The sequence below is a fragment of the Muscardinus avellanarius genome, assembly GCF_963383645.1.
Source record: "Muscardinus avellanarius genome assembly, chromosome: 2".
In the NCBI taxonomy this organism is placed as follows: Eukaryota; Metazoa; Chordata; class Mammalia; order Rodentia; family Gliridae; genus Muscardinus; species Muscardinus avellanarius.
In genome coordinates this window covers 848,538-876,000 of record NC_137787.1, presented here as the reverse complement: position 1 = coordinate 876,000, position 27,463 = coordinate 848,538, and the positions used below count along the sequence as shown (strand labels likewise).

General features: G+C 57.8%; 1 protein-coding gene across 1 annotated transcript in view; it reads left to right on the top strand.

Moving 5' to 3' along the window:
- SNED1 (sushi, nidogen and EGF like domains 1) overlaps positions 1-27,463 on the top strand; it is a gene marked incomplete at both ends in the record, with an annotated part of 63,725 nt that overhangs the window by 20,784 nt on the left and 15,478 nt on the right. The window contains 20 exons of the mRNA XM_080720057.1: positions 1,476-1,601; positions 1,916-2,029; positions 2,587-2,700; positions 2,793-2,906; positions 9,653-9,778; positions 10,020-10,124; positions 10,354-10,467; positions 10,900-11,016; positions 12,995-13,111; positions 13,340-13,456; positions 13,583-13,696; positions 13,919-14,092; positions 21,011-21,124; positions 21,206-21,319; positions 21,594-21,707; positions 22,189-22,302; positions 22,629-22,925; positions 23,836-24,019; positions 26,243-26,355; positions 27,120-27,401. Of these exons, the coding sequence (XP_080576183.1) occupies positions 1,476-1,601; positions 1,916-2,029; positions 2,587-2,700; positions 2,793-2,906; positions 9,653-9,778; positions 10,020-10,124; positions 10,354-10,467; positions 10,900-11,016; positions 12,995-13,111; positions 13,340-13,456; positions 13,583-13,696; positions 13,919-14,092; positions 21,011-21,124; positions 21,206-21,319; positions 21,594-21,707; positions 22,189-22,302; positions 22,629-22,925; positions 23,836-24,019; positions 26,243-26,355; positions 27,120-27,401 (2,784 nt within the window). The remainder of the gene's footprint in view (positions 1-1,475; positions 1,602-1,915; positions 2,030-2,586; positions 2,701-2,792; positions 2,907-9,652; positions 9,779-10,019; positions 10,125-10,353; positions 10,468-10,899; positions 11,017-12,994; positions 13,112-13,339; positions 13,457-13,582; positions 13,697-13,918; positions 14,093-21,010; positions 21,125-21,205; positions 21,320-21,593; positions 21,708-22,188; positions 22,303-22,628; positions 22,926-23,835; positions 24,020-26,242; positions 26,356-27,119; positions 27,402-27,463) is intronic.

Below are 27,463 nucleotides of genomic sequence, written 5' to 3'. Positions count from 1 at the left end.
TAAGAGGACAAGAGCGAGACCCAGGGCGGGGTGAGGCACGGGCTGTGTTGGGGGATGGCAGGGAGGAGGGGCCAGTGCCCGCCGGGGACAGGAGCACCGGTGCAGCGCAGCCCAGCGGGCACCTGGACCAGTCCATCCGGCTAAAGGCACGAGAGCTCGAGCAGATCACAGTGGGTCCCCCATGCCTGTCTTCCCTGGAGGGGCCTTCGAGCTGCTGTGACCACAGGCTCGCCGCAGGAGCCTGGGTCCTCAGGGAGGAGCAGGAGCCTGTCTCCCCTCAGCCGGGGAGGGGTGGGAGTAGCGCCCTGGGGGCCTCCAGGTCCTCAGGACCAACGGCTAGGGCGTGTGCTTGCGGGTTGGTGTGACATCGTGCCAATGAGGCACTTCCGGGTCCCCTCCTGCCCCAACCACGCAATCCCCACGCAAGCTGGGGCTTCCGTGTCCATGCTGGGCCCCAGCTTGAACCCCAGCTGAGGGAGTAGGGGGCTCAAGGGGAGGGAGCCCAGGAGCCACCACCCTCAGTCCCGGAGAGGCAGGCCGGCCGAGGACCAAGCCCCTGGGCTGGGCGCCTGCTGGCCACCTGGGGAAGGGAGGGTGGTGGCTGAGGCTGGACACACCAGAGCCTGTGGGGCAGAGGGGCCTTGGGTGGCATTGAGGAGCAGCACGCAGGTGGGGCTGGGTGGGCAGGCGGGCCTGAGAATGGGGCCTCAGGACAGGCTCTGGCCAACCCCGAGGGCTCTCCTCTGCTTCTCACTGTCCAGCAGAGGGCGGAGCCCTAGAAACAGCGTGCACAGAGGCGCTCGCGCAGGGTGCGGTGGGGTGGGCACGACACACAGCAAGTCCCTGGGGCTCAGGAGCCATGTCAGAAGGGGGGCAGTGCAGCACGGACTGTCTGGAGTCTGGTTCCTGACAAAGTAGGCAGCCACCACTTGCTGGTGGCCATGCGGCTGGCAGGCTGGGTGGGCACATGTGGTAAGCACAGGGAGAAGTCGCTGAGAGGTGCTGGTGTTTGGTGAAACACTCGCCCACCGGGCATGTTTACTGGCTGAGCCATGCCTGCCTGCCCTGGCACCCTACTGGGTGTGGGGGCCACTGAGGCCTCCGTGAGTGACCTCCATGACATGGGAAAACTGGTTTTGAAAATGGAGCCGGCCTTTCCCTTCTATGAAGGAAACCAGGAGGGGAGCCGGGACAGGCCTGAGCCTCCAGAGCTGTCCACAGTAGGGCTGGGGGGTCAGAGGGATGTGTGGCATGGCTCTGGGGTCTCTGCCTCCGAGGAGGCAGGGTTGGAGCTCAGGACACAGGGTCAGCTGCTGGTCACGGGCTCCCTGCGCAGACCTAGAGTGCGCCGTGGGGTGTGGGGTGCAGCCACAGCGGTGCTCCCCAGGGACCCTCTGGGCAGGGGCAGGGGCAGGAAGAGGACGGGGCCACTGGGGCTCCTGCCCAGTCCTAGAGGCTCCTTCCCCTGCCTGCAGCCTCCGTGTGCCTGGCCCTGCGCCCGTGTCTCAATGGCGGCAAGTGCATCGACGACTGTGTCACGGGCAACCCCTCCTACACCTGCTCCTGCCTCGCCGGCTTCACCGGGCGGAAGTGCCAGCTGGGTGAGTGCTGGCCTGGGTGGGCTTGGGGAGTGCAGCGGGCTAGCCGGTGCCTCAGGGCCTAGGTCAAGAGTCTGTCCCCACCGTGGGGGGGCTCTGGGGGCCAAAAGCTCTGGCTGTGGCAGGGGGCATGGTAGGCGCTGCTGCCACTGCCCTGGACACCCTCTCTGAGCCACACTCAGGGATCACCCATCAGCCCCCCAGCAGAGGGTAGATCCTCACCCGTCACCCGTCGGCCCCCCAGCAGAAGCCGTGGTGGGTCCTCCCAACCCGTTTCCTCTGCTGGTGTCCCAGCCTGTGACGGCCCTGTGTTTCAGATGTGAACGAGTGTGCTTCCCACCCATGTCAGAACGGTGGGACCTGCACCCATGGAGTCAACAGCTTCAGTTGCCAGTGCCCTGCTGGCTTCGGAGGGCCCACCTGCGAGTCAGGTAAGAGGAACCACCCGGGCCCACCAGCTGCGAGACACATCAGCACTACTGGGCTCTCCATGGCATTGGAGCCACCGCAGGGGTCTCGCCCATCTCAGCAAGTGCTCCAGCACAGTGGGGTGGGGCAGGGCATGACCTTGAGGGTGGCCTTGGTGGGATGGAGCTTCCTGGGAAGAAGCTGCCCCTCCTCGCGTCAGACAGGCTGGGAGCCGCACACGGGCACCCCGCATCCCCGGAGGCCCTCTGAGGTGCAGTCTGGTGAGGCTCCCCAAGGGACGTGAGGGCCTGGCTCGTGGCCATTTCAGCAGCCCCCACTTCGGAATCCCGCTCCTCGAGTGCAGCTCTCTCATGGTCTGCTGGCATGCCAGCCCGGGAGGGTCCGCCCACGAGGCAGGCCTGGTGTCCTGTGCCGTGCATGCATCCCCCAGCACTGGGCCTCACCTAGACCCAGGTCACACGCGGCTGCCCTGGCCAGGCCCCTCGGGGGAGGGCCACAGGGCTTCTGCCCGCCAGGAGCTCAGCAGGGTCCAGGGTCCCCTCTACCCTCCTACTTGCAGCCCAGTCCCCCTGTGACAGCAAAGAGTGTCGAAACGGCGGCCAGTGCCAGGAGGACGGTGGCTCTGCGGTGTGTGTGTGCCAGGGCGGGTACACAGGGACCACCTGCGAGACAGGTGAGCAGCCCACCTCAGCTGGGAGGTGAGCAGCAGGAGGGGAGACTCCCAGGGTGCGCCTGGCTCCGGCCCAGCTCTGCCTCTGTCCCCAGATCTGGACGAGTGCAGCTCGGACCCATGCCTCAACGGAGGGTCGTGTGTGGACCTGGTGGGGAACTACACCTGCCTGTGTGCGGAGCCCTTCGAGGGACCTCGCTGTGAGACAGGTAGCCAGCGGGCACCACGTCTCTGCCCTCCCTGCCTCCGTGTGCGGCCCAGCCCTCGATGTCACTGCCTCTCCTCTCCCGTGGGGAGCGCTCTGCCTCTCCCCACTCCAGAATGGGACGCACAGCCCAGCTGCGTGAGGCCAAAGAGTATCTCCCCTCTCTGGGCCTTGTCTCCATCTGTAAAAAGCAGGGACAGGAGTCCCAAGGCTCCTCTTCTTCTCAGGAGATACTTAGCTTTTAACGTCTTCCAGACCCAGAAAGAAAAGTGGCTTTCCCACGTGTCAGGAAATCTCTTCTCTGTGTTATTTCATACATTTTAAATGCGGCTTAGGACTTTGTAGACCAAGAGAAAGGCCAGCTGGAACTGTAAAGTACAGTGTAAGGCCACTGCCCCTCCCCAGGGCCTGGCCCACTGAGCTGGCCCGGGAGGCTGGAGGCAGCCAGGCTCGGCAGGAGGGTGGCGAGTTCAAGTCCAGCCTGGGCAACGTAGGAGACCCCGCCTCAAAATAAAAACACAAAGGCTGGATGGATGGGGTGTAGCTCAGTCGTAGAGTACCCCTAGGTTCAACCCCTAGTACTTCAAAAACCAACCAAAAGAGAGGGGCCGGGCGTGGTGGGCACGCTTGTAATCCCCGCGCTTGGGAGGCAGAGACAGGAGGATCGCGCAGGTTCGAAGCCAGCCGCGCGCGCTGGCTTAGGAGACCCTGTTCCCAAATAAAAATGTAAAAATAGGTCTGGGAGTGTAGCCCGGAGGTAGAAGGGCTTCCAGGAACCCCAGTACCACCAAAAAAAAAAAAAAAAGAGAGAGGAAGTTACATTTTACCCCTAAATAAGGCGCGGATGGACCTTACCTTCCATCCATCTCTGTGTGGAGGGCCACCAGGCAGGGGGACGGCCACACAGTCCCCAGGGAGGGTGGGCTATGGTGTGCGGACGGGGGTGGGGGGTGAGTTGTTTAGCTGCTTTAAAGTCTGCTCGTGTTGTCACAGCCCACTTTGCCCAAGCCATTATATAAGGATCAGTATATTTCACTAAACTCCTGTCAGAAAATGGGTAAGTGGTTTCCAAAGGTTTTTGCCAGGAGACCACATTTTATACAGAGTAATAACGCAAGTGAAAGGGAATAATAAAACACAGAAGCCGAGCATGGGGGGCTGGAGAGGGGCTGGCTGGGGTCCTTGAGGTCCAGACCTGCTGGAAACAACAGAAACGACAGAAGGGCCCTCAGGCCACCAAGGCACGCTCCTGTCCACCCCACAGGCACGAACACTGGCTTCTAAACAGGTGCCCGCCGCCCGCGGCTGAACTGCCCTGAGCTCTCTGAGAAGCCCGCCTGCGGTCTCTGGACAGCACAGCACGGGGGAAGCAGGGGCACCAAAACCCAGGATCCTAACACTCCACCAGCGACGTCAGGCCACATCCAGGGAAAACCGACCGGAGAAGAAAGTGACAGAGACTGCAGAATGGGCCACATCCGTTTAATCTCCTCGTGAATGTGCTGCAGGTGCTCCAGGCTCTCCAGGGGAAAGGAGGAGCTTAATGAGAAGCAGAAAATATTTACAAAGAAAGTGTAGTGATAAAAGGTACATGTGAATCTTCAGATTGCCCTGGAGAGCAGTAACACAGATGAGACGTAACTGAGGGAAGGGGACGGGAAGAGAAAGCGCTCGGCGTCAAGGAGGAGGAAGGAGGCGGGAGAGGGAGCTGCAGCGAAGAAATAACCATTCCCCAGGCTTGCTGCAAAGTAAAGCTCGTTCCCAAGAACAGCATCAAGAAAGCTGCGCAAAGCCACACACGCTCACTCCACCGGACACCACGCGGACACGCGTCTCGCAGGCAGCGGAGGAGACGCAGGAGAGCCTCGGCAGAGGCTCCAGGAGCCAGGCACGCAGGCCAAGGCGCCGCAGCGACAGCCGGGCAGCTTGGAGGAAAAGCCTCAACCTAGCAGAACACACCCAGCAACTACCCTTCAGAAATTACAATGACATAAAGGCTTTGCCCGTTAGCAAAAGCCAAGAGCGTTCATCAACATGCCGGTGTTGTAAAAACATTAAAGGAAATCTTTAGACAGAAGAAAATGTCCCAGATAAAAACATGGATCTACACAGAGGAATGAAGTGTTACAAACAGGATATCAGCCGGGCGTGGTGGCGCACGCTTGTCATCCCCGCGCTTGGGAGGCAGAGACAGGAGGATCGCGCAGGTTCAAAGCCAGCCGCGTGCGCTGGCTTAGGAGACCCTGTTCCCAAATAAAAATGTAAAAATAGGTCTGGGCGTGTAGCCCGGAAGTAGAAGGGCTTCCAGGAACCCCAGTACCACCAAAAAAGAAAAAAAGAAAGAAAAAGAAAAAAAGAAACAGGATATCAGGACAAAACTTTTTCATAATGGTGGGCAGTGGCACATACCTGTAATCCCAGTACTTGGAGGCTGAGACAGGAGGATTGCAGGTCCGAGGACAGCCTCAGCAACATAGTGAGACGCTCAGCCACAACTGAGAAACAACACCCCATTTCCAAACTAAAACTGATTTAAAAAAAGGGGGTGTAGCTTGGTGGTCGAATGCCCCTGGGTTCAGTTTCCAGTAGCACACACACTCACACATACATGCATACACACACACACATACATGCATACACACACACATACACACACACATACACACTCACACATACATGCATATACACACACACGGACATACACACTCACACATACATGCATATGCACACACACATGCACACACACATACATACTCACACATACATGCATATGCACACACACGGACATACACACTCACACATGCACACACACTCACACATACATGCACATACACACTCACACACACACACATACATGCACATACACACACTCACACATACATGCACATACACACATACACACACACATACACACTCACACATACATGCATATACACACACACGGACATACACACTCACACATACATGCATACACACACATACACACTCACACATACATGCATATGCACACACACATGCACACACACATACATACTCACACATACATGCATATGCACACACACGGACATACACACTCACACATGCACACACACTCACACATACATGCACATACACTCACACATACACACACATACATGCACATACACACACTCACACATACATGCACATACACACATACACACTCATACACACATGCATATGCACACATACACACATACATGCATATACACACATACACATACACATACACTCACACATACATGCACATACACACATACACACATACACACTCACACATACATGCATACACACACTCACACATACATGCATATGCACACACACACTCACACATACATTCATACACACACATACACACACTCACACATACATGCATACACACACACATACACACATATACATGCATACACACACACACACTTTCCCTTTAAGGTCTTTTTAAGATAGTTTTAGAATAAGTAAAGAAGTCATACATACTACGGGGTTGGTCACACATGTAGAAGTACAATGCATACCAGAGTGTGCAAACTTTTTCTGTAGAGAGACAAGTAACATGGCCTCCGTTTCCTTGACGGCATCGACTCAGGTGCTGAAGCTGGCCTCAGACCTGTGGCCCTCCTGCCTCGCCCTCCAAGCAGTGGGAGCACAGGGTGAGCTGCCACCCTGGCTTGTGCCAACAGAACTTTAAGAACGGTGGCAAGCGAGATTTGCTCTGTGGCCAGAGTTCACCAATGTCTGCTAAAGGACGGGGGACGGGAGCACAATGCAGAGGCAGGATGATGTTAAGCGGCGTGTGAGGAAAGCACAGACACTGTGAACCTAGAGACGGCGGCCATCATCAGTCACAGCCAGCCCAACTGTGGGGAAAACAGTCCTTTCAAACTGCTGCTAATCCAGAGACGAGACAAAGGGACGAGGGGTGAAGAAGTGGAACGGAGGGACCCGGTGCGCGCCGGCCCGCTCACTCGGGCCTGTGGTTGCCGCGTTAGCCTGCGAGGTGGCCAGCGCTCCAGCTCAGAGGCGGCTGGCGAGCACTGGACAGCAGGACCCTGCTACACTCACTAAAGAAACCCACTCTACGTGCAGGGTGCAAGTCATTTCAGAGTGTCGGTGGGCGTCTGGCCTGCGTAAGATAGAGACAGGCTGCATCCCGTCTCTCCCACCGAATGCAGCCCTGAGCCCGGGGCAGGATGCGGGGAGTAGCTGAGTCGCTATCTGAGGACTCTGGAAGTAAACAGTAGCATGTGAACTGGGGACAGAGCCCAAGCCTTGAAGCCCGCCAAGCCAGTGGAGAGTTTGCCATTTTTTTAATCTGGCATCCCCTCAGCCTGGATGTAAAGACACCCCAAACCCAAAGTGAGCCGCAGCACACACATTAGAGCGCCTAGGACACGCCCTCTAGCCAGACTTTAGGAGCAGGACCAACCCAACAGTGGCAAGGTGGGGGCCACAGGACCTCACACCATGGGGGAGGGGACCGCCCTGGCCTCTTGGAGGTGCCACTGTTCTGAAAGGGCAAACTCCTACCATTTTCCTCTTTCTCTGTCTTCCCCTCCACCTGGCCCCGCCATGAGTACAGTCACAAGGAGTAGGGTAGGACAGTGAAAGCCCCAGCTTTCCAGCCAGAGAAACAAAAAGGGTGGCCCCAGAGAGCTGTGAAGACTGTAGAGAGGATGGGTTTTGGACAGCAACTCCAGAAAGTTATGTATGAACTCTCGAGCTTCCCCAAGTTAGGTATGTGTAATCTGCTCCAAACTTTTTTAAATAATACTATTTTTATAATAGCTTCCCTGAATATGAGGTATTTAGATATAAATCTAGCAAAACATGCACAGAATTTGTATGCTGAAAGCTACAAAATGCTGGTGAAAGAAACCCAAGAAGATCTAAGAAAATGGGTAGACATACCACGTTCATGGGTGAGAAAAACTCAACATAGTTTTCATGTCTTTTTTCCCCAAATGATTAATATGTTTAGTGTGATTCCAACCAAAATATTGGTGGGATTTTTCTAGGCTATAGAAAAGGTGGTTCTAACATTAATATGAAATGGAAATAAAATTTGAATAGCCAAAACAATTTTGGAAAAGAGAAATATGGAGGAACCTCACTACCAAATAGTAAGATTTACTTTAAGCTACAATGGTGGAGACCACATTTTATTGGCAAAGGGATGCCCACCAAATCCATGGTACAGAAGAGAGAATCTAGAATTAGATCCATAAAAATATGGCCCATTAATGCCGGGCGTGGTGGCGCACGCTTGTAATCCCTGCACTTGGGAGGCTGAGACAGGAGGATCGCGCAGGTTCAAAGCCAGCCTCAGCTGGTTTAAGAGACCCTGTTTCCAAATAAAAATATAAAATAGGTCTGGGAGTGTAGCCCGGAGGTAGAAGGGCTTCCAGGAACCCCAGTACCACCAAAAATAATAATAAATTTTTAAAAATTAAAAAAGGACTAAGTATTGATACACACAACACAGGTGGATCTCAGAGCACTATGCTGAGTGGGAGGAGCCAGGCTCAAGCGATGGCATACTGCGTGTGGGTTAGCTTCCTGTCACTGTGACGAACACCTGCCGGGTGTCCATGGTCACCTGGCCCTGCAGCCGTGGGGGTGGCGGAGGTAGAGGGTTCTGCCACTGGGGCCGCCAGAGAGTAAGGAGAAGATGGGGCTGGGCCCCAGGCTCCCCTTCAGGAGCACTCCTGACACCCTGCAGCTCCCACCGCCTCCCGGAAGCAGCGTCAGCTGTGCACAAGCGTCCACATGGGGGCTTTGGGGACATTTCAGATCCAACCCCAACCATCCGGCCGCACCTATTTGCCATTCTTGAAAGGGCAGCACTGTGGTGAGGGGTGGACCGGGGCAGGGGCTTCGACCCAGAGTTAGAACATGGACGTCTGCACATAGAGTGATGGGCGTTCTGTGCCCTGACTATGCTGGGGTCCACACATACAGGTGCCATACACCAAACAGGAATTTTACTGTATACCATTTTACAAAGATACATTTTGAAAGGACAGGAAATATTGGACTTTGTGGGGGAGTAATAGATTGGCAAATGTAAGCAAGAGGAGGCTAGAGGCTTCATTAGAGTAAGAAGGGGCACCAGACATGACGAGGGGCCTTCCATAATGGTAAAGGAATCAATCCATCAGGACCTACTCAAAATATCCTCGTACCTGTCAACACCGACTGCCACGAATCAAAGTGCCTGACCAGCAGATGGCAGACCGCGAGGAGAAACGGGCCCGCCGATGGGCCGGAGGCTTCAGAAATTCATAGACCACAGATTTTTTTTATCAGGAAGACTGCCAGGACTTGACCGGGCCTCGCAGACATTTAAAGAGTGCACATGTTCTCTTCAAGTGTCCTGGAGCGTCCCCATGATGGGCCCAAAAAGGGTCCGCAAATTGAAAAGGATTGTTTCTGACCACAGGAAGACACCTGGGAAATGTCACCTCATCGCTGGGAATGTCTGGTCAGGTGTCTGGAGGCCCCTGGCTTCGGGTTGGCACAGGTGCTGAGCTGGGGCAGGGGGCAGAGCTGCTATAAATCAGTTTCTGAAAACCATGCCTGTGGCTTAAGTCCTGCTCGGTCCTGGCCCGGGGAGGAAACCAGGGAGTACTACGGAAAGCACGGGATCTGGGTGGCAAGGCCGCTTCTCCCACTAAAGTCTGCCTTCTGCCCACTCCTCTGGGTGGCCACTGGTGACCACCGTCTTTCTTGCAGGAAGCTCCTCAGTGTCCGATGCCTGCCTCTCAGCCCCTTGCCAGAACGGGGGCACCTGTGTGGACGCGGACCCGGGCTACGTGTGCGAGTGCCCAGAAGGCTTCATGGGCCCGGAGTGCAGGGAGAGTGCGTGAGGGCTCCGGGGAGGTGGCCTAGGCCCGGGATGGAGCTGCGCTCTGCCTCTGGGCAGCAGAGTCGGGAGCGGGTCCACCCATGGGTGGTGCATCCAGGAACTCCGGGAGAGGAAATGCAGGTCTGGGAGGGGGGGGTGGCAGTTTTGCTGGAGGGTAGCAAGGACCCAGCAGGGTGGAGGGAGGACCCGCCTCCCTGTGACCTACAGCGGGAGCCCTCCCCCTTTCTGTGGCAGGAATCCCGCACAGCTGTGAGTGCCGCAACGGAGGTCGGTGCTTGGGCGCCAATGCCACCCTCTGCCAGTGCCCCCCGGGCTTCTTTGGTCTCCTCTGCGAATTTGGTACGTAAATGTCCAGGCGGGGCTGGGGGAGGGGCACCTTTCCTGCCTCGTCCCTGGGTATCCACATAACCCAGGCACGAATGGTCCGGACCTTCAACCTTAGCTCTGGAACTTCCACTTGGACCCTGGGGGCCGGGCACAGGCGCCCCTGGTGGGTCACTGGGTCTTAGGCAGCCCCGCTCTGGTCAAGGAAGATGGGAGGGCTTCAGAGCAGTCTCTTCCCCTGCAGAGGTCACAGCCACACCCTGCAATATGAACACCCAGTGCCCTGACGGTGGCTACTGCATGGAGTATGGCGGGAGCTACCTGTGTGTCTGCCACACCGACCACAACGTCAGCCACTGTAAGTGCTCCCGGTGGGCGGGGGGGGGGGAGGCGCAGGAGGCAGGGGCGGCAGACCAGGGCTCTCCCCCGCTAGCCGGCAGCCTCAGCCACAGAGCTGCTGTCTTCCTGGGTCCCCGGTATGTGATGCATACATGCATCTGTGTAACGGGATGTGCACTGCCATCCCTTGTTGGCATGAGGGTGGTTAATCACAAACGTGCCGTGTCATTACATATAACGCCAGCAGTGTGTCCCAGCCCAAAGCTGCCTCGGCAGAGGGAGGATGAATTCTGCTAAAATCAAGAATGAGAGAAATTCCGAGGAGGGGCGTTCAGCAGAGGTGGGGATCCAGACGGCCTGCAGAGTGCGTCTTAAGTGGCCTTGGTTCCAGGCAGAATGTCAGGGTGACCCTGGCAAGCGCCTGTCCCAGGACCGCCCTCTGCCCCCGCAGCCCTGCCTTCGCCCTGTGACTCGGACCCCTGCTTCAACGGCGGCTCCTGTGATGCTCATGAGGACTACTACACATGCGAGTGCCCCCGCGGCTTCCAGGGCAGACACTGCGAGAAAGGTGCCAGGGAAGGGAAGGGCCTGCAGGCGCGGGGGCAGGGCGGGCCGCATGGCCCTTGGGGGATGCTGGGCTGGGGCTAGTGGGAGCACAGGGCGGGGCAGCAGGGATTCTCGGGAGGGAGAGTGGATTCCTGCAGAGATGCGGAAGTGCCCCGCAGGGAGTGTGGTCTGAGCTAATGAACCAGGAGGCCATCCAGGGGCCTGCAGGGATGCTCTGGGAGGGACTAGAGGAAGGGGAGAACCTGCAGGGTCCTGGGGTGGGGGGGGCTACGGGGGGAGCACCCCGCTGGAGCGCGGAGCTGGAGCTGGAGGCGGAGCCGCCCGGCGTCAGCACCCTGGAGAGCGGCCGCCCGCAGCGGTTTTGCTTTCTTTCCCATCCCTCCTTCACTCTGGCCTCCCTTGCGCGCACAGCTTGCACAGGGCAGCCTCTGTCCTGTCGGCTTTGCTTTTGTCGCCTGGTCTGATCTTCATCCGCCAGAACTGGCTGCATTTTGTTTCTGCTCAATATATTTTCTAAATAGATCCTAGAATCATTGTATTGCATTTTAAAAAAAACACAACTTTAAAAACTGATTTTTTTCTTTGTCTTTTCTTTTCTTTTCTTTTTTTTTTTTTGGGTGGTACTGGCAGTGCAACCCAGGGGCTTTTCTACCTCCAGGCTACACCCCCAGACCTATTTTATACTTTATATGGAAACAGGGTCTCACTAAGCTGCTGAGAGCCTCACTCAGTAGCTGAGGCTGGCTTCAATCTGTGCGATCCTCCTGTCTCAGCCTCCCAAGCGCTGGGATTACAAATGTGCACCACCACACCCGGGAAAAAAAACCCTGATTTCATTAGGGTTTTGTTAAATTTAATACGACCTGGAGAGTACAGGCATTTCACAGCATTATCTGCTGTGAATGTCAGCATTCCTCCCCAAGAGCTCTGCGGGTGCCACACACACACACCCGGGACTGTTTCCCTTGCAATGTGAAGGCATGCTCAGTGGACCTGGGTCTCAGCACCCCTTGGCCGGAGCCCTGCCTGCTCTTCTGCCTCAGGCAGGCCCTGGGCAAGGCCACAGCTCTGGGATGTCTGGAGAACCAAGACCGTATCAGATTCACCAAGGAGCTGCCCATGGACGTAAGCCAGGACCCCATGGTTTTCCTACCCTGCAGCAGGAGACGGGGTTCCAAAGAGAAGCGTCCCTGCTTGTCCCCTCCCGGGCCTGCTGTGCCCTCATCCTCCAAGCACTCCTAGGACCACCATGCCCACATCTGGGCACTGCCCAGAAAAGGCTCTGGTCTCTCCAGCTACACACGTCCTGAGGGCGGCACCGCTCTGAGAGCACCCCCCCCCAAGCCCCAGGCCTCTCCAGGCCAGGCCCCAGCGCCAGCACCCTTGCCCCGACCACCCTGTGCCCACCTCAGGCACTGCATGGTCCCCCAGCCCACCCCCAGGCCCCTGCTCCTGAGAGCACATAGGTGACGGCGTGGCTGCCTCTGAGCTCAGAGGGGGAGGAAGGGAGGACTCGGGAGTCTGCTCCCAGATGTGAGTCCCGAGGACAGCTGGGTCTGGGTTAGTGATTGCCATCCATTTGTAACTTAGTAAGGGTATGCCCCAAACAGAGGCAGGTGCCTGAGCTCCTCAGAAGCCTAAAAGTGACCAGGACTCTGAAAAGACATGCCCCTGCCAGTACGCTCACAGGAAACACTAAGACCCTAACCCACTGCTGCCCATGCCAGCATCTTGCCAGCGCAGCCGGCCGCCCCGGTCACGAGCCACACGACTGTGGCAGGAAGGAGGAAGCGCCCTGTGCTGGGGCCCTTCTTGCCCAGGAAGTGCTGGGTCAGGGAGGGGAAGATGCGGACAGGGCCCACCTGGGGCAGGCAGGGGTCTACCAGTGTGAGCCTGCCCCATGCATTGCGCCTTGGGGCTCAGCCGAGAAGCAGGCCTGGCGGCTGGCTCACGAGCACCCATGTCTCTGTGTCCTCCAGCCCGGCCACACCTGTGCAGCTCGGGACCCTGCCGGAACGGGGGCACGTGCAAGGAGGCGGGCGGCGAGTACCACTGCAGCTGCCCCTACCGCTTCACCGGGAGGCACTGCGAAATCGGTGTGGCCCTGGGGCGGGGCAAGGGAGGGCTGGCGAGCCTGGGCTGGGGTCCCACCAGCTGAAATCGGCCTGAGCAGAGTGGGGGTGCTCCAACCTGAAGCCCTGAGCCCCAGCCTCCCCACCGTACATCTTCCAGAAGCACCATCCTGAAGGCCAGCCCAGGATGTCGGGGAAGTGGGCGGGGATGGGCCGTGGCACCTGACCCTGCCAGGTGCCCTCTTTTCTCAGGGAAGCCAGACTCCTGCGCCTCCGGACCCTGTCACAACGGTGGCACCTGCTTCCACTACATCGGCAAATACAAGTGTGACTGCCCCCCAGGTTTCTCCGGACGACACTGTGAGATAGGTAAGATCCGGGGAGGCTGGGGCACTTTCCTCTGTACGTGTGAGCAGGGCTGGCCCAGGCCGGGTGGGGGGGGACGCAGGGTACCGCCGAGGGAGCCATCGTGACGGGCCTTCCCCATTCCGGCAGTGCCGTCCCCCTGCTTCTGGAGCCCGTGTGTGAATGGGGGCACCTGTGAGGAGCTAGGCTCGGATTTCTCCTGCCACTGCCAAGCAGGGTTCACAGGCCACCGGTGCCAAGCAGGTGCGTCAGCAGGGACGGGGCTGAGGGCATGGAGGTTTCCCCTAGTCTCCCAGGAGCAGGGCAGGAAGGAAGGAAGCCCCTAGGAGGGCCAATCCCCAGAAGCCAGTGCCTCCCCCACCCAGAAGGGCGGAAGCAGCCTCTCGGACCCTGCGACCAGGGCAAGCAGAGCGGTGAGGGGCCGGGTGGCCCCACAGCTCCTGACAGGCAGCTGTGCCGTTGCAGAAGCGGACTGCGGCCACCCAGATGAAGTGGAGCATGCCACCGTGCGTCTCAACGGGACCCGCGTGGGCGCCGTGGCCCTGTATGCGTGCGACCACGGCTACAGCCTGAGAGCCCCTAGCCACGTCCGCATCTGCCAGCCGCACGGGGTCTGGAGCCCGCCTCCCCAGTGCCTAGGTGATGCTGTGGGCCCTGGGCGGGGCCACACCCTCCTCCCCAGCCCCGTGGAAGAGCACAGGGTCTCAGCTCCTCTCTGTGAAGTGGGGCTGTGGTTTCTGGGACAACAGCAACGAGGGCCACTGTCAGCTGGGGTCTGACCACTCCCACTCAGGGCTTCCCTGCCCCAGGGAAACCCAAGGCAGGGGGTCAAACACCCACAGCCCACTCCGCAGAGGAAGCAGCGTGGCCAGGCCCTAAAGAGGCAGGGCCAGGTTCAGGGCCTGCCTCCTGCTCCCGGCCCCCACACACCTGTGGACTCACACTCTGCATGTGAACTAGACCCCACGCACAGCATCCGAGGAGCACGGCTGCCCAGAGCGTGGCCCTGGGCTTCTACCCAGGTCTGTATCCAGAGCTGGGGCGATGCTGGGGTAGGTCCCCTTGACCAAAGCCCTGGAGATCCAGGGCCCTGAGGCAACTCCATCCATCAGAAAAGCCATGTGATATTGTATTATTTTCTTTTTTTTTTAAGTATGATTTTCATAAAACTGAGCTCGGGGATGGGAGTAATGGCACCTAAGAGGAATGGAGTGTTTAAGTGTTTTGCTGCCTCCCAAATGGCTCCAAAGCCCAACCCCTCCCCTGCGCCGGCCCCGCAGAGCCTGCCTCTGTGGCTGTCCTTCCAAGGCCAGGGCTCCCGCACGGCTGTCAGAAGATGCTTCCCAGTGCGCTTCTCCCTAGCATGTTGCCGGACGAGAGTCCAGTGTCCACAGAGCCGAGGAAGACAGGGAGCCCCGAGAAGCACGGCTACCTCCAAGAGTGAGAGTGAGCCAGACGGCATACACCTGAGGCGAGGGGCAGACAGACCAGCGCACAGGATAATGAGTACCTCTTACACCGCGCACGCTTCGCATCGGACACATACTTTGTACAACATGTATTTTATAAAGTGACAACGAAACAAAATCAAACACGGTGTTGCCTATACAGCACAGGATCAAGAGATCACTTTTAACAAGAAGGAATAAAAGAATTTTAAATTTCCAGACGTGGTGGTGCACGCTTGTAATCCCAGCGTTTGGGAGGCTGAGACAGGAGGATCACGATTCAAGGAAATCCCCAGCTACTTAGTGAGGCCCTCTGTAACTCAGTGAGACCCTGTTTCAAAAATAAAGAATAAAAAATAGGGCTGGGGGTGTAGCTCGGAGGTAGAATGCCCCTGAGTTCCATCCCCAATACAGTAAAAAAAAATTTAAATGATAAGAACTGAAATAACAAACATCACTTAGAAGTGGGTATCAATGGAGAGTAAGTCAGTAAGTTGAACGACAGCTGGAAGGAGAGGGGAAAGTTGGAAAGAGGAGCGTGGGCGCCGGGAGGGCGCAGCAGCTCCCACTGACCGGGAACCAGGGCGCACCACGCTCACTAGTCACCTGGAGGAGTGCCCTGGACTGACGGGGACACCTGGGCATCCCGAGGGAAGACAAAGCACCACCAAGCGAAAGGAGCCAGGCTGGCGTCTCGCCTCCCAACAGCGGCCAGACGTGACGAAGGGGAAGGAAAGCCGAGGCCGCAGGTGCCACGTGGCACTCCCTGGTTCCTGTACACAGCGTGTCTCCGAAGCAAGGAATTATAACATTAAAGAAAAAGAGGACAAGCCGGGCGTGGTGGGTGCGCTTGTCATCCCATCATTAGGGAGGCTGAGACCGGAGGATCGCGGTTCGAGGACAGCCTCAGCTACTTAGTGAGGCCCTCTGCAACTCAGCGAGACTTGTTTCAAACTGAAGAATAAAAAATAGAGCTGGGAGTATAGCTCAGAGGTCAAATGCCCCTGGGTTTTATCTCCAGTACCGCAAGGAGGAAAAAAAAAAAACAGGACAGAAATCAGTTATCTGCGGGACAATATAGAACAGGCAATGAGCCCATAACCGGAGTCCCAGAAACAGGACAGAATGAGCAAAAGAAATATCCCAAGAGATAATCATTGAGCATTTTTTAAAACTGAAGAAATACATCAGCCCACAAGCCCAAGAAGCTCAGCCAATCCCAAACAGGATAAATAGTGAAATAAACAAACTTAATACCTAAAAAGTCTCTCGTCAGATTGTTCAGATGTGATAGCAGGAAGCAGACGCATAATAAAAATACTCTCATGCAAACCGCCTCGGAGGCTTAGCCAAAAGGTTCCTTTTAGGAGAGAAAATTAGTAAGATTAACCAGATAAGAGGAAGAAGAGTTATTAACTACCATGGGAAGGTTCATCACTATCTAAAAGGAGAAGAAAAGCCATAAAAAGGACAAGTGGCAAATAGCTGGGCGTGGTGGTGCACACATGTCATCCCAGTACTTGGGAGGCTGAGACAGGAGGATCGCAGGTTCGGGGGCCAGCCTCCGCTACTTAGTGAGGCCCACGCAACTCAGTGAGACTTTGTTTCAAAATAAAGAATAAAAAGTAGGGCTGGAGGCGAAGCTTGGAGGTTGAATGCTCCTGAGTTCAAGCCCTAGTACTGCAAAAAAAAAATGTGGCAGATATTAAAATTAAAAAGAATTATGAGAGAAAATACAGACAAATGAGTAGACTAAACTCTCCAGGTTAAAAACATTGCCAGATTTATTACAAACACACTCTAGTCTTGGAGGAGAATCGTGAAGACACAGGACCTCCAAAGGGTGAATGGAAGTCACGCGCCAGTGTCACACAAACGTGAGCCAGAACGCCGCAGGGCAGGGCACCGCCGAAACTAGGCTGCAGGACGGAAAGGCAAAGGGAAAGCAGAGAAAAGGAAAGAAGAAGAAAGCCTGCGCTGCGGAGGAGAGCCCCCTGAGAAGGGCGAGCCTGGCTTACGGACGAGGCCGCCGGGCTGGGCTCCCAGCGCCGCAGGCAGCAGCCTCCTCACCTGCGACGAGGCCCAGGTCTTGGAACCACTGCTCCCTTGTTTCAGTCCAGCGCCCCAGCTTCCCTGAGACGACTGCTGGCCCGGATCATTCCCGCACTCCCCTCCCGCCACCCGGGGCAGGGGCAGGACCCCCGGCTTTGAGACTCTGTGCCACCCGTCGGTGCCGAGGTGAGAGGAGGGAACGGGGTCCACTGCTGTGGGGAAGAAAGAGCGAGAGAAGGCGCTGTGTGAGCAGAACACCCCAAGAGAGTCCGCAGACGGCGCGCAGCGCCAGCACCTGGGTAGTGGGTAGGACAGACGGCCATGAGAGCTCGAGGAGCGAAGGACGGCGCGCGCGGTAGCATCAAAAAGATGGACGTTTTAACGTGTGAAAAGAATTATACACACAAATGCAAGCGCTGAAACCATAACTTCATAAGAAAGCATGTGAGAAGCTGGTCGCATTAATCCCAGGATTTGGAAGGCTGAGACAGGAAGATCGCAGGTTCGTGGCCAGCTTCAGCAACTTAGGCCCTCTGCAACTTAGTGAGCCCCTGTTTCAAAATATGAAAATAAAAAAGGAAATAATATAAGCCAGGCATGGTGGTTCACGCTTGTAATCCCAGCATTTGGGAGGCTGAGACTGAAGGATCGTGGTTTATGGACAGCCTCAGCTACTTAGGCCTTTGCAATTCAGTGAGCCCCTGTCTCAAAATAAAGAATAAAAACTGGGGCACGGCGTGTAGCTCGAGGGTCAAGTGCCCCTGATTTCTATCCCCAGACCCGAAAAAAAAAAGAATATGAGAAAATAAATCATGACAGCTACAATAAGATGATCACGTACTTGGAAAAATGTCCCATTTGTTCCCTACCCACCATACACACTGATTAATTCCAAGTGAATTAAAGACTTGATTTTTAACTACATAGTAAGCCAAGTGTGCTGGTGCACGCCTGTAACCCCAGCTAAATCCTGTAAGCAGGAGGCTACAGCAGCTCTTGGAAGGCTAAGACCGGAGGGTCCCAGGTTCAAGGACAGCCTCAGCAATGTAAGGAGGCGCTCAGCAACCTAGCAAGACAATTTTAAAACACGAAATAAAGAGGGATGAGGGTGTGGCTCGGAGGTAGAGTGCCCCTGGGTTCAATCCCCAGTACCAGAGAGAGAGAGGGAGAGAGAAAGAGAGAGGGAGAAGGGGAGGGGAGGGGAGGAGGGAGAGGGGAGAGGAGAGAGAGAGAAGAGGGAGAGAGATCTGTAACAGGAGGCTAAAGCAGGAGGAAATTGGAGACCAGCAGTCTGAGCAGCTTAGTGAGAACCTGTCTCAAAATAAAAATGGCCGAGGCTGTAGCTCAGTAGCAGTGCTTCCCAAGCTCAATCCCCAGTTCAAAAAAGTCCCCAAACTATATATAATTATGTTTGAAAATATAGGTAAATATCTTTTTTACTTTAGGGCAAGGAAAGCCACAAAAAGTACTGTAAAAAATATATGAGCTAACTCGAGTGTATAAAACTAGGAACCAAAGTCCCTAGACCTTGAAGATAAAGTGAAATCTAAGCTGAAACCTGGGAGCATGTGTGCATGCATGTATGCTGTATAGTTTACATTTGACTAGCTTCAAGGTTACATGAAGAACGCTAATGAATAAGACAAGAAGAATCGGCTGTGTTGGTCAGGGTCCACTAAACAACAGCACTAACAGGACAGGTGTAAGGCAAAGCGGATTTATCCAATCAGCTTCCAGTCCAAGCAGTGTAGCCCCAGATGTCTGACTGCACGTGGGGGCCAGAGGAACCAGCAACTGGTCAGCGGCCCAGGAGCCGGGGTCTCACAATCAGAACGACCTCGAGCTCAGGCCCAGTCCAAGATGCAGGGGCCAGGACGCGCTCCAGAGAAACGATAGCGGAAGACTGGGTCTGCAGGGCTGAAGGGTGAAATCTTAGACACCAGCAGATGTGCTTTCTTCAGCCCGACCAGCTGCTGGTTCCTCTGGCTCTCTGTGAACCATGCACACCCTCGCGCGGCTAGCGCGTTCCACCCCAGTCTCGCGCGGTCAGAACGGCGCTGCCCACATTCAGGGCAGAACCCCTCACCTGCCCTTACACGACCCAATCACCACATCAGCACCCCGAGTCCTAGGTGTTTGACGATCAGTCAGGCTGACCATCCAGACTAACCATCACATCAGCCCAGTGCAGAACAGGCAGACACACAGATGGGCATTCTTAGAAGAAAAGATACTAGGGGGTCAAACACACAAAAAGAAACGTGATTCTAGATCACATGTCCAAAGCCAGCCTCGGCAATGCAGCAAGGCTGTCAGCAACCCAGTGAGATCTTGTTTCCAAGTAAGATACAAAATCGGGCTGGGGATATGCCCCTGGGTTCAAGCCCCAGTACTCCCCCCCAAAAAAGAAACCTGCTACCTCCTCAATAACTAGGGAGCAGAAAGCAAGGCACAATGAGATGCATCCAGTCGGCAACATTTCAGAGATCCAGGACGCCTGGGCGGGTGAGACTGCAGGTAGACCAACGGCTTCCTTGTACACTACCGGTGGGGTTGAGATTCGGTACAGCACTTGGAAAATGATTTGGCGATTTGCCATCTACACAGCACGGGCCTCGTATTAAAGTTCACGGTCAAAAAGCCATATATTCCGGGCGTGGTGGTGCACGCTTCTAATTCTAGCATTTGGGAGGCTGAGACAGGAGGATCACGGTTTGCAGACGGCCTCAGCTACTTAGTGAGGCCCTTTGCAACTCAGTGAGACCCTGTTTCAAAGTAAGGAATAAAAAATAGGGCAGGGGGTGTAGCTCGGAGGTAGAATGCCCCTGGGTTCCATCCCCAGACCCCCACACCAAAAAAAGCCATATATTGTTTAGGTGGTACATAAAGTTTTGAAAGGTGATTTTTCTTTTTCTTTTTTCTTTTTTTGTGGGTCTGGGGATGGAACTCAGGGGGCATTCACCTCCGAGCTACACCCCCTGCTCTATTTTTTATTCTTTATTTTGAAACAGGGTCTCACTAAGTTACGGAGGGTCTCACTAAGTAGCTGAGGCCACCCGCGAACCGGGATCCTCCAGTCTCAGCCTCCCAAATATTGGGATTACAAGAGTGTGCCACCATGCCTGGCTTTAAAAGGTAATTTTTATAAGGCAAAGACAGAGGCAAGTGTGGTGGGTCATGGCTGTAATCCCAATACCTGGGAGGCTGAGACAGGAGGATTTCAGGTTCAAGACCAGCCTCAGCAACTTAGACTCTCAGCAATTTAGCAAGACCCTGTTTCAATACAAATAAATAAGTGTCTGAGGGTGTAGCTCAGAGGTAGGATGTTTCTAGTTCAGTGCTTTATCAGTAAACACAAAAGCAGGTATGGCCAGGCTGAGGAGGAGCCTGGCAGACGAGCATGCCACATTCTAGCCATTAGATCTTCACCATGGACTTCCTTTTTTTTTTTTTTTTTTTTTTTTTTGGTGCCAGTAGTGGAACCCAGGGACATTCTACCTCTGAGCTATACCCCCTGTCCTATTTTTTATTCTTTTTTTTTTTTTAAACAGGGTCTCACTAAGTAGTAGCTGAGGCTGTCCGTGAACCGCGATCCTCCGGTCTCAGCCTCCCAAATGCTGGGATTACAAGTGTGTGCCACCACACCCGGCTTTTCTGACTTTCTAAGTACAAACATTGACTTCTCTCACACTGAACATCTAAGCTCCGGAGCACAGCTCCCAGTTTAAAAGAAATCTAAAACTACAGGCTGCCCCCAAATATACTGGCTCCACACGTGACGGGTGCATGTCGAGATGGCAAAACTGGGCAGAGGCCGTTTTGGCCAGGACTCAAGTCCCTTGTCCCTGTCCACCTGAGAGCTGTTGGAATTGAACCCACAGTGTGAGCCTGTAGGTGGTCACGAGCACCTCACCTCAGGCGCGGCTCTGACCTCTAGGGTTGTGTCCAGCACCAAACATGTCAGGGAATTTGTCCAGCTCAAAACTAACTTGTGTCCATCTTTCTGTGGCCCAGTAATGGCCGCATGGCTTCATTCCTGTGGTCTTTCCTCCCTCAGAGGTGGACGAGTGCCAGTCTCAGCCGTGCCTGCACGGGGGCTCCTGCCAGGACCGTGTCGCTGGGTATCTGTGCCTCTGCAGCCCCGGGTACGAGGGAGCCCGCTGCGAACTGGGTAAGAGGCCAGCCCCTGGGCGGCTCCTTCCCAAGCACACAGAAGGCCGAGCCTGAGGCGGAGACACCCTTGTCTGTGCAGAGACCGCGGAGTGCCTGGCACAGCCCTGCAGGAACGGGGGCTCCTGCACAGACCTCCCAGGGGCGTATGTCTGCCAGTGCCCCACGGGCTTCACTGGCCCGCAGTGTGAGGCAGGTAGGGATCCCGGCAGGTCCCGCTCCCCGAGACAGAGCCTGGCCGCTGGAAGGTCGGGGTGGGCGGGCCGGTGGCGTGCTGGACAGGACACCAAGAGGGACAGGCAGGGCCTTGTGGCTGCCTTGGGAGGGAAGGAGGTGGGGGAGGACTGCGGGCTTCCCAAGAGCCCTCCCGGCCTGCACCCCCGCCTCCCCGGCCCTTCTTCCCGCTGTCCTCTCCTCCCTCCCCCAGAGCCCCCCTTGCAGCCTGGGCCCACTCTCTGGGTGTTCTCCAGAGGTGGACGCCTGCGACTCCAGCCCCTGCCGGCACGGAGGGCGGTGTGAGAACAGCGCGGGGGCCTACCTGTGCGTCTGCCCAGAGGGCTTCTATGGCTACCACTGTGAGACAGGTAGGACCAGGCCTACGCCCCAGATCTGTGGCCTCTCCTGGCCACCTCGGTCCCCAACATGACGCCTCCCAGTTCTCACCCTCTGCACGCATCCGCTATGGCCTTGTGTCCACGCTCCCTCAGCCCAGGGCCAGCACTTGCCCCCTCCTCTGAGATATGCCCTCATCGGCCCGCAGGAGGCGGGGCCTCCAGCAGGTCTCCAGGCCGGTTCCCTGGGGTGGACGCTGCCCAGCACCCTCCTCCCAGAGCAGAACCTTCCTCTATCACATCCCGGCCCCTCCCCCAGCCTTGGGTCTCCCCTCCCAGCCCAGGCCAGGAGCCTCGTGTGCTGGTCAGTCCGGGTCAGGCCGGTCCTGGCTGCACAGGGAGGCTGGAGGTGCATCGCAGGGGCAGGTGAGGTCAGGGTGCCGCCTGAGCCACACCCGTGCCCAGGGCCCAGGGGCCGTCGGCACCCCAGACTCACTGCTGCCCTCCTCCCCAGTGAGTGACCCCTGCTTCTCTAGCCCCTGCGGGGGCCGCGGCTACTGCCTGGCCAGCAATGGGTCCCACAGCTGCACCTGCAAAGTGGGCTTCACGGGCAAGGACTGCGCCAAAGGTGAGGGGAGACGCCCGGGCGGAGAAGCAGGGGAGCAGGGCAGGGCCCGATGGGCAGACCAGGGTCCCAGGACTCAGCGCGCAGTGCTGCCTCCCCAGGCTCCTTCCCTGAGAGTGGGCATAAACGTGGCCACCTGCCCAGAAGAGGGAGCCTCCAGAACCAGGCGGCAGACCCCTGCCCAAGGGAAGGCACCCACAGGGTGGCAGGGCCAGGAGAGGGCTCCTCCGGGGGCCACCTTGATGCTCAGGCGCCGGGAGGCAGGCCTGACTGGGCAGGCTGCCCTGGCCGCAGCTGACCCTCCGTCTCTTGTGTCCCCCACCCTGAAGAGCTCCTCCCGCCAACGGCCCTCAGGGTGGAGAGAGTGGAGGAGAGCGGGGTCTCCATCTCCTGGAGCCCGCCCGAGGGCACCGCTGCCAGGCAGGTGCTGGACGGCTACGCGGTCACCTACGCCTCCTCCGATGGCTCCTACCGCCGCACAGACTTTGTGGACAGGAGCCGCTCCTCACACCAGCTGCGGGCCCTGGCGGCCGGCCGGGCCTACAACATCTCTGTCTTCTCAGTCAAACGCAACGCCAACAACAAGAACGACATCAGCAGGCCCGCGGCGCTGCTCACCCGCACCCGTGAGTCCACTCAGCCCTGCGGGGGCCTGGCCAGGCCTGGGGGACAGGGAAGGGTGCAGCGGGGGTGGGGCGGCCCCCTGTGCAGGGGCGGAGTGAGGCTCCTGGGGCGAGGCAGGCGGTGAGGCCTGGGGAGGGGCCACTGGTCAGCCCGAGGAGACCCTGCCTGGACACTCTTGAGGATGAGGCTATCAAGACAGCAAGCCCATGGCAGGGGCAGGGAAGGAGCCCACAGCACCTTTTGTGCTAAAGGCCAGAGATTCCAGCACTCGAGGACACAGTGCACCTGGCCACGGGAGCCCTGGGACGTACACAGGGTGGCATGGAGCAGGTGGTCCTTGGAGCCATCGAGGCCCAAGCAGTGGGGCAAACTCATCCCGAGAGCAGCTTCAGAAAGAAGCACCTGCCAGGCTCCCGAGGTGGACCTGCCCTTCAAGGGCTCTGGAGGACATGGAGCCTCTCCCCGCCCATCAGAGCGGGACCTCCACCAGGAGACCCAGATGTGTGGGAGGACCCACCATCTGAGCAGCACCCACTGGGCTGTGGGGCCCTCCCAGCCCTCAGCAGTAGCGTTAGAGCTTCTAAAGGTGGGAGCTCAGCGGCCACCCTTCCCTGTGGTCTTGGAGGGCTCCACCCCTTGCACCCCTCGGAGCCCAGCAGGTACTGAGGTCGACTGCTAGGGCCAACACAGCCGGCACAAAGAAGAGAGGGTGCCCTGGCCAGCCTGGCTAGGAAGGACCCTGCACAATTCCCCGCATGCCACTGCCACACCTAAACTAGGCCCTGGCTGGCCCAGTGTGGCGCCCACCCCTTCAGGTGGAGCCTGCACCCCATCACCCAGGTCCTGCTGGGCAGCTCAGAGGACCCCTCCCAGAGCCAGGTGAGCACCTGCTGAGGAGCCCGTTGCCCCTAGGGCCCCGTCCTGTGGAGGACGTGCAGGTCACCAACCTGACAGCTGACGCCATCTCGGTCCGGTGGGCTCTGCACAGGATTCACCACGCCACCGTCAGCAGGGTGCGAGTGTCCATCCTCCACCCCGAGGAGGCTGAGCCCCAGACCACCGAGGTGGACAGGAGCGTGGACCGAATCACATTTGGGTAGGAGAGGGACCCCGGGGGTGTGGGGCCTCTGAGTGGTTGTGTGTCCCTAAGCCCCCGTGCTCCTTGCCCAGGTGGGCTGGGCCCCGGTGCAGCATGAGAACATGAAGGCCCAGAAAGGGTGGAGAGACCCCTGGTGCCCGGGCAGCGCCTCCGGCAGAGGGAGGCGGGCCAGCGCAGCCCAGGCTCCTGCAGGGCTCGAGTGGGGCTGGTCAGAGGGAAAGGTCCAACTCCGGGGCGCCTTGCCACAGAGGGACCCCGCACCGGCTCAGGGCAGCTGAGGGGCGCCTCCCCAGCTGCCCCTCCGTGTCCCCTGCACGCTCAAGCCTCATCTTGAGCCCCCTCCCTGGGCAGCAGTCCCGACAGCAGGTGCTCCAGCGGGCTTCGAGGGGCCATCTCGGCAACTCAGGCCGGCACAACCCCGTCCAGGGGGGCGTCGGGCTTGGCCAGCAAGGCCAGCTGGCACGCTCCTTCAGGCCGCTCCGTCTTCCCCTCTGAACGTGGGTCACGTGCAGAAGTGGCATGCCTGTTCTCCCAGCTTGTGACAGGTCCTTCCCCTCCATGCAGAGGCTCAGCCGTGCTCAGGACTGCTTTCTTCTCTGGGCTCCTGAACTCCTTTCTGGTTCTATCTGGGATTGTTCTTGCTTCCCCACGGCTGTCTTGCATCTCCGCACATCTTCCAGGACTCTCGCCCCAAAGTCCGTCTAGCAGGCCGGCGGTGTGTCTTCTCCAGGCAGCCTCCAGATCCTTTTTCTTTGAATGTGCTGTATTTCTTTGTACACTGTGACTCTTGGTTAACCCTGGGCATTTGAATCCGCTGATGGGGGACCACTGGAATTCAGATTCTCTCCTACTTTCTCAGTCCTAGATACTGAATCCAGGGGTACTGCACCACTGAGTTATGTCCTCAACTCCTAATTTATTTGTTTTTTGTTTTGTTTTGTTTTTGATGGTACTGGGTTCCTGGAAGCCCTTCTACCTCCGGGCTACACTCCCAGACCTATTTTTTATTTTTGGAAACAGGGTCTCTTAAGCCAGCGAGGCTGGCTTCGAACCTGCGTGATCCTCCTGTCTCCGCCTCCCAAGCGCCGGGATTACAAGCGTGCGCCACCACGCCCGGCTCCAGTTTTAGTTTTTAATGCTTGGAAGCTGAGGGGCAATTTCACGCCTTCTCATCTTCCCCAGAGGTGCAGATGCATTTAAATGTCCCTGTCCTTAATGTATGGCTCTCCAGACCAAAAGAAAAGGAGGCTGAAGGGCAGGGTCCTTTGAGCCCCGGGGTTAGCTGGGGGAGAGGCTGACCAGGGAGCGCCACCACCTCTGCGTCCACCTGGGATCAGAAGCAGCAGTAGCTCCCTGAAGTTTGGGGAGAGGCCTTTCCCTTTCCTGGCTCCGGCAGCTGAGTGCAGGTCGCTCCAGGAGCAAGTGCCACAGGGGTGAGGGTGGGTGTGGCTGCTGCGCTCAGAATTGAAACTAGCCTGCCTGGCTCTTGTCCAGGTGGAGAGATTCCTGCCACTTCCCACTCCGCCATCTTCCCAGAACCCTCTGCTCACTGTGTTTTAAATGTTGCCATGACTTTTCTTGATTCACATCCTGGCTTCTTCCAAAGAATGACTCGAGGAGGCCCAGGGAGAGACACGTATGGGGTCCAAGGGGCAACTTCTTTACTGTCTTGGAGGCCCCAACACCACCCTGGCCATGTTCACCGGAAGGGCTGGGCGCAGAGTGGCCTTTGCAGCAGAGACCCACCACAGCATAGGGACGGGTGTGGGCTCCCAAGGCCCTTCCCCTGGACCCCCACAGGGCACCCCCAGTCCCGGCAGGAGTTCAGGTCAAGGACAGAATGCTCCCCTCGGGGCTGCCAGAGTCCTGCTCAGGGTTGTGTGGGGCTGGGCACAGCACCCCCTGGTGGTATGAAACTGCAGACCCCTGGAGCAGGGCGGGGCTCTGTGGACCAGCTCTGGGCAGCAGTTCAGCTCAGGGAGCTCGTCCATCTCAAGGGGACTGGAGCCTCTTGGCTGGGGAGAGTAGCCGGCCCCTCGTGGCCCTGGCCTGCACAGTGACCTCCAGCTGCCCCTTTCCTGCTCCAGCCCCAACACAGGAGCCTCCTCGGCCCCCTTGCAGGCCTAGGCAGACCGTGGAGGGGCTTCCCACACAGAGCCCACACCTGAGGGTGGAGCTGGCCGCAGGCCCTCAATGTGTCTGCCCTTCGCCCCCTGGCAGGGCCCTGCTGCCGGGAAGGAGATATGTCGTGCAGGTGGCCACGCTCAGTGGGCCCAGAGGAGGCGAGCACCCCGCTGAGAGCCAGGCCTCGGCGCCGCTGCACGTGTGGACCCGTGAGTAGGCCGGCTTGGCCTCTGTCCGCGGCGCGTCCTGCTCCTCCAGCATCTCCAGCCCTCTCAAAAGTGTCCATGCCAGGAATACAGCCCCTGGACTCCCGGAAGCCTCTTCACCCTGACCACCGGGAGGAACCCCTGTGCTTGGCTGGGTCCTCTGCCAGGGATACCACCCAAGGCCACACCCGGCACACAAGCGCCCTTGGAGGCTCCTCGGGGCAGCTACCCAATGGACCCTGGGCAGAGGGCCCTACAACACACCGGCCAAGGAGGCCGCGCTGCCCGAGGCCCTTGGGCCGCGTAATCAGCTCTTGCTAAGCTCCCTGGTGCCACCCTCAGAGGCTGGGGAGGGAGAGCAGCCAGTCAGAGGTGGACAGGGAGGTGGGCCTGTGAGAAGTTAGAGTCTGTGCAGGACCAGCCTGCAGGGACAGCTCTGCCTCCCGGGCTCTGCTGGTGGGGAACGTGGCCCACCTGGCGGGGGGTTCAAGGAGACACCAGGACAGGCCCCCAGGAGCCCGGCTGCCTTTCCAGCCCCCTTTCCTCCACGTCCCAGGGAAGGTCTGTGCAGCCAGGCTCAGGAGGACTTGGACACAGGGCCCTCTGCAGGACGGCAGATGGACTCTCCAGACCGCTCTCAAGTCCATGACCTCCACATCTGGCTCGGGCCAGGACTCTGCAGCTCCACTCAGGTCTCAGGCTCTGTCCTCGTCCATCCGGTGCCCTCCGCCCAGCCCTCACCCCCTCTGCTGTTCCCACCTGTCCAGGTCCCCTGCCTCCAGCAAACCTGACAGCCTCCCGAGTCACGGCCACCTCTGCCCACGTGGTCTGGGATGCCCCTGCTCCAGGCAGCTCACTGGAGGCTTATGTCATCAATGTGACCACCGGCCTGAGCACCAAGAGCCGCTACGTCCCCAACGGGAAGCTGGTGTCCTACCTGGTGCGTGACCTGCTGCCGGGGCGACGGTACCAGCTCTCGGTGACGGCCGTGCAGAGCACGGAGCAGGGCCAGCTGCATAGCGAGCCAGCGCATCTCTACCTTGTCACCTGTGAGTGCTCCGTGGCCCGTCCCGGGCTGGCGTCCTCGTCCAGGAGGGTGGGTCACCGCGGC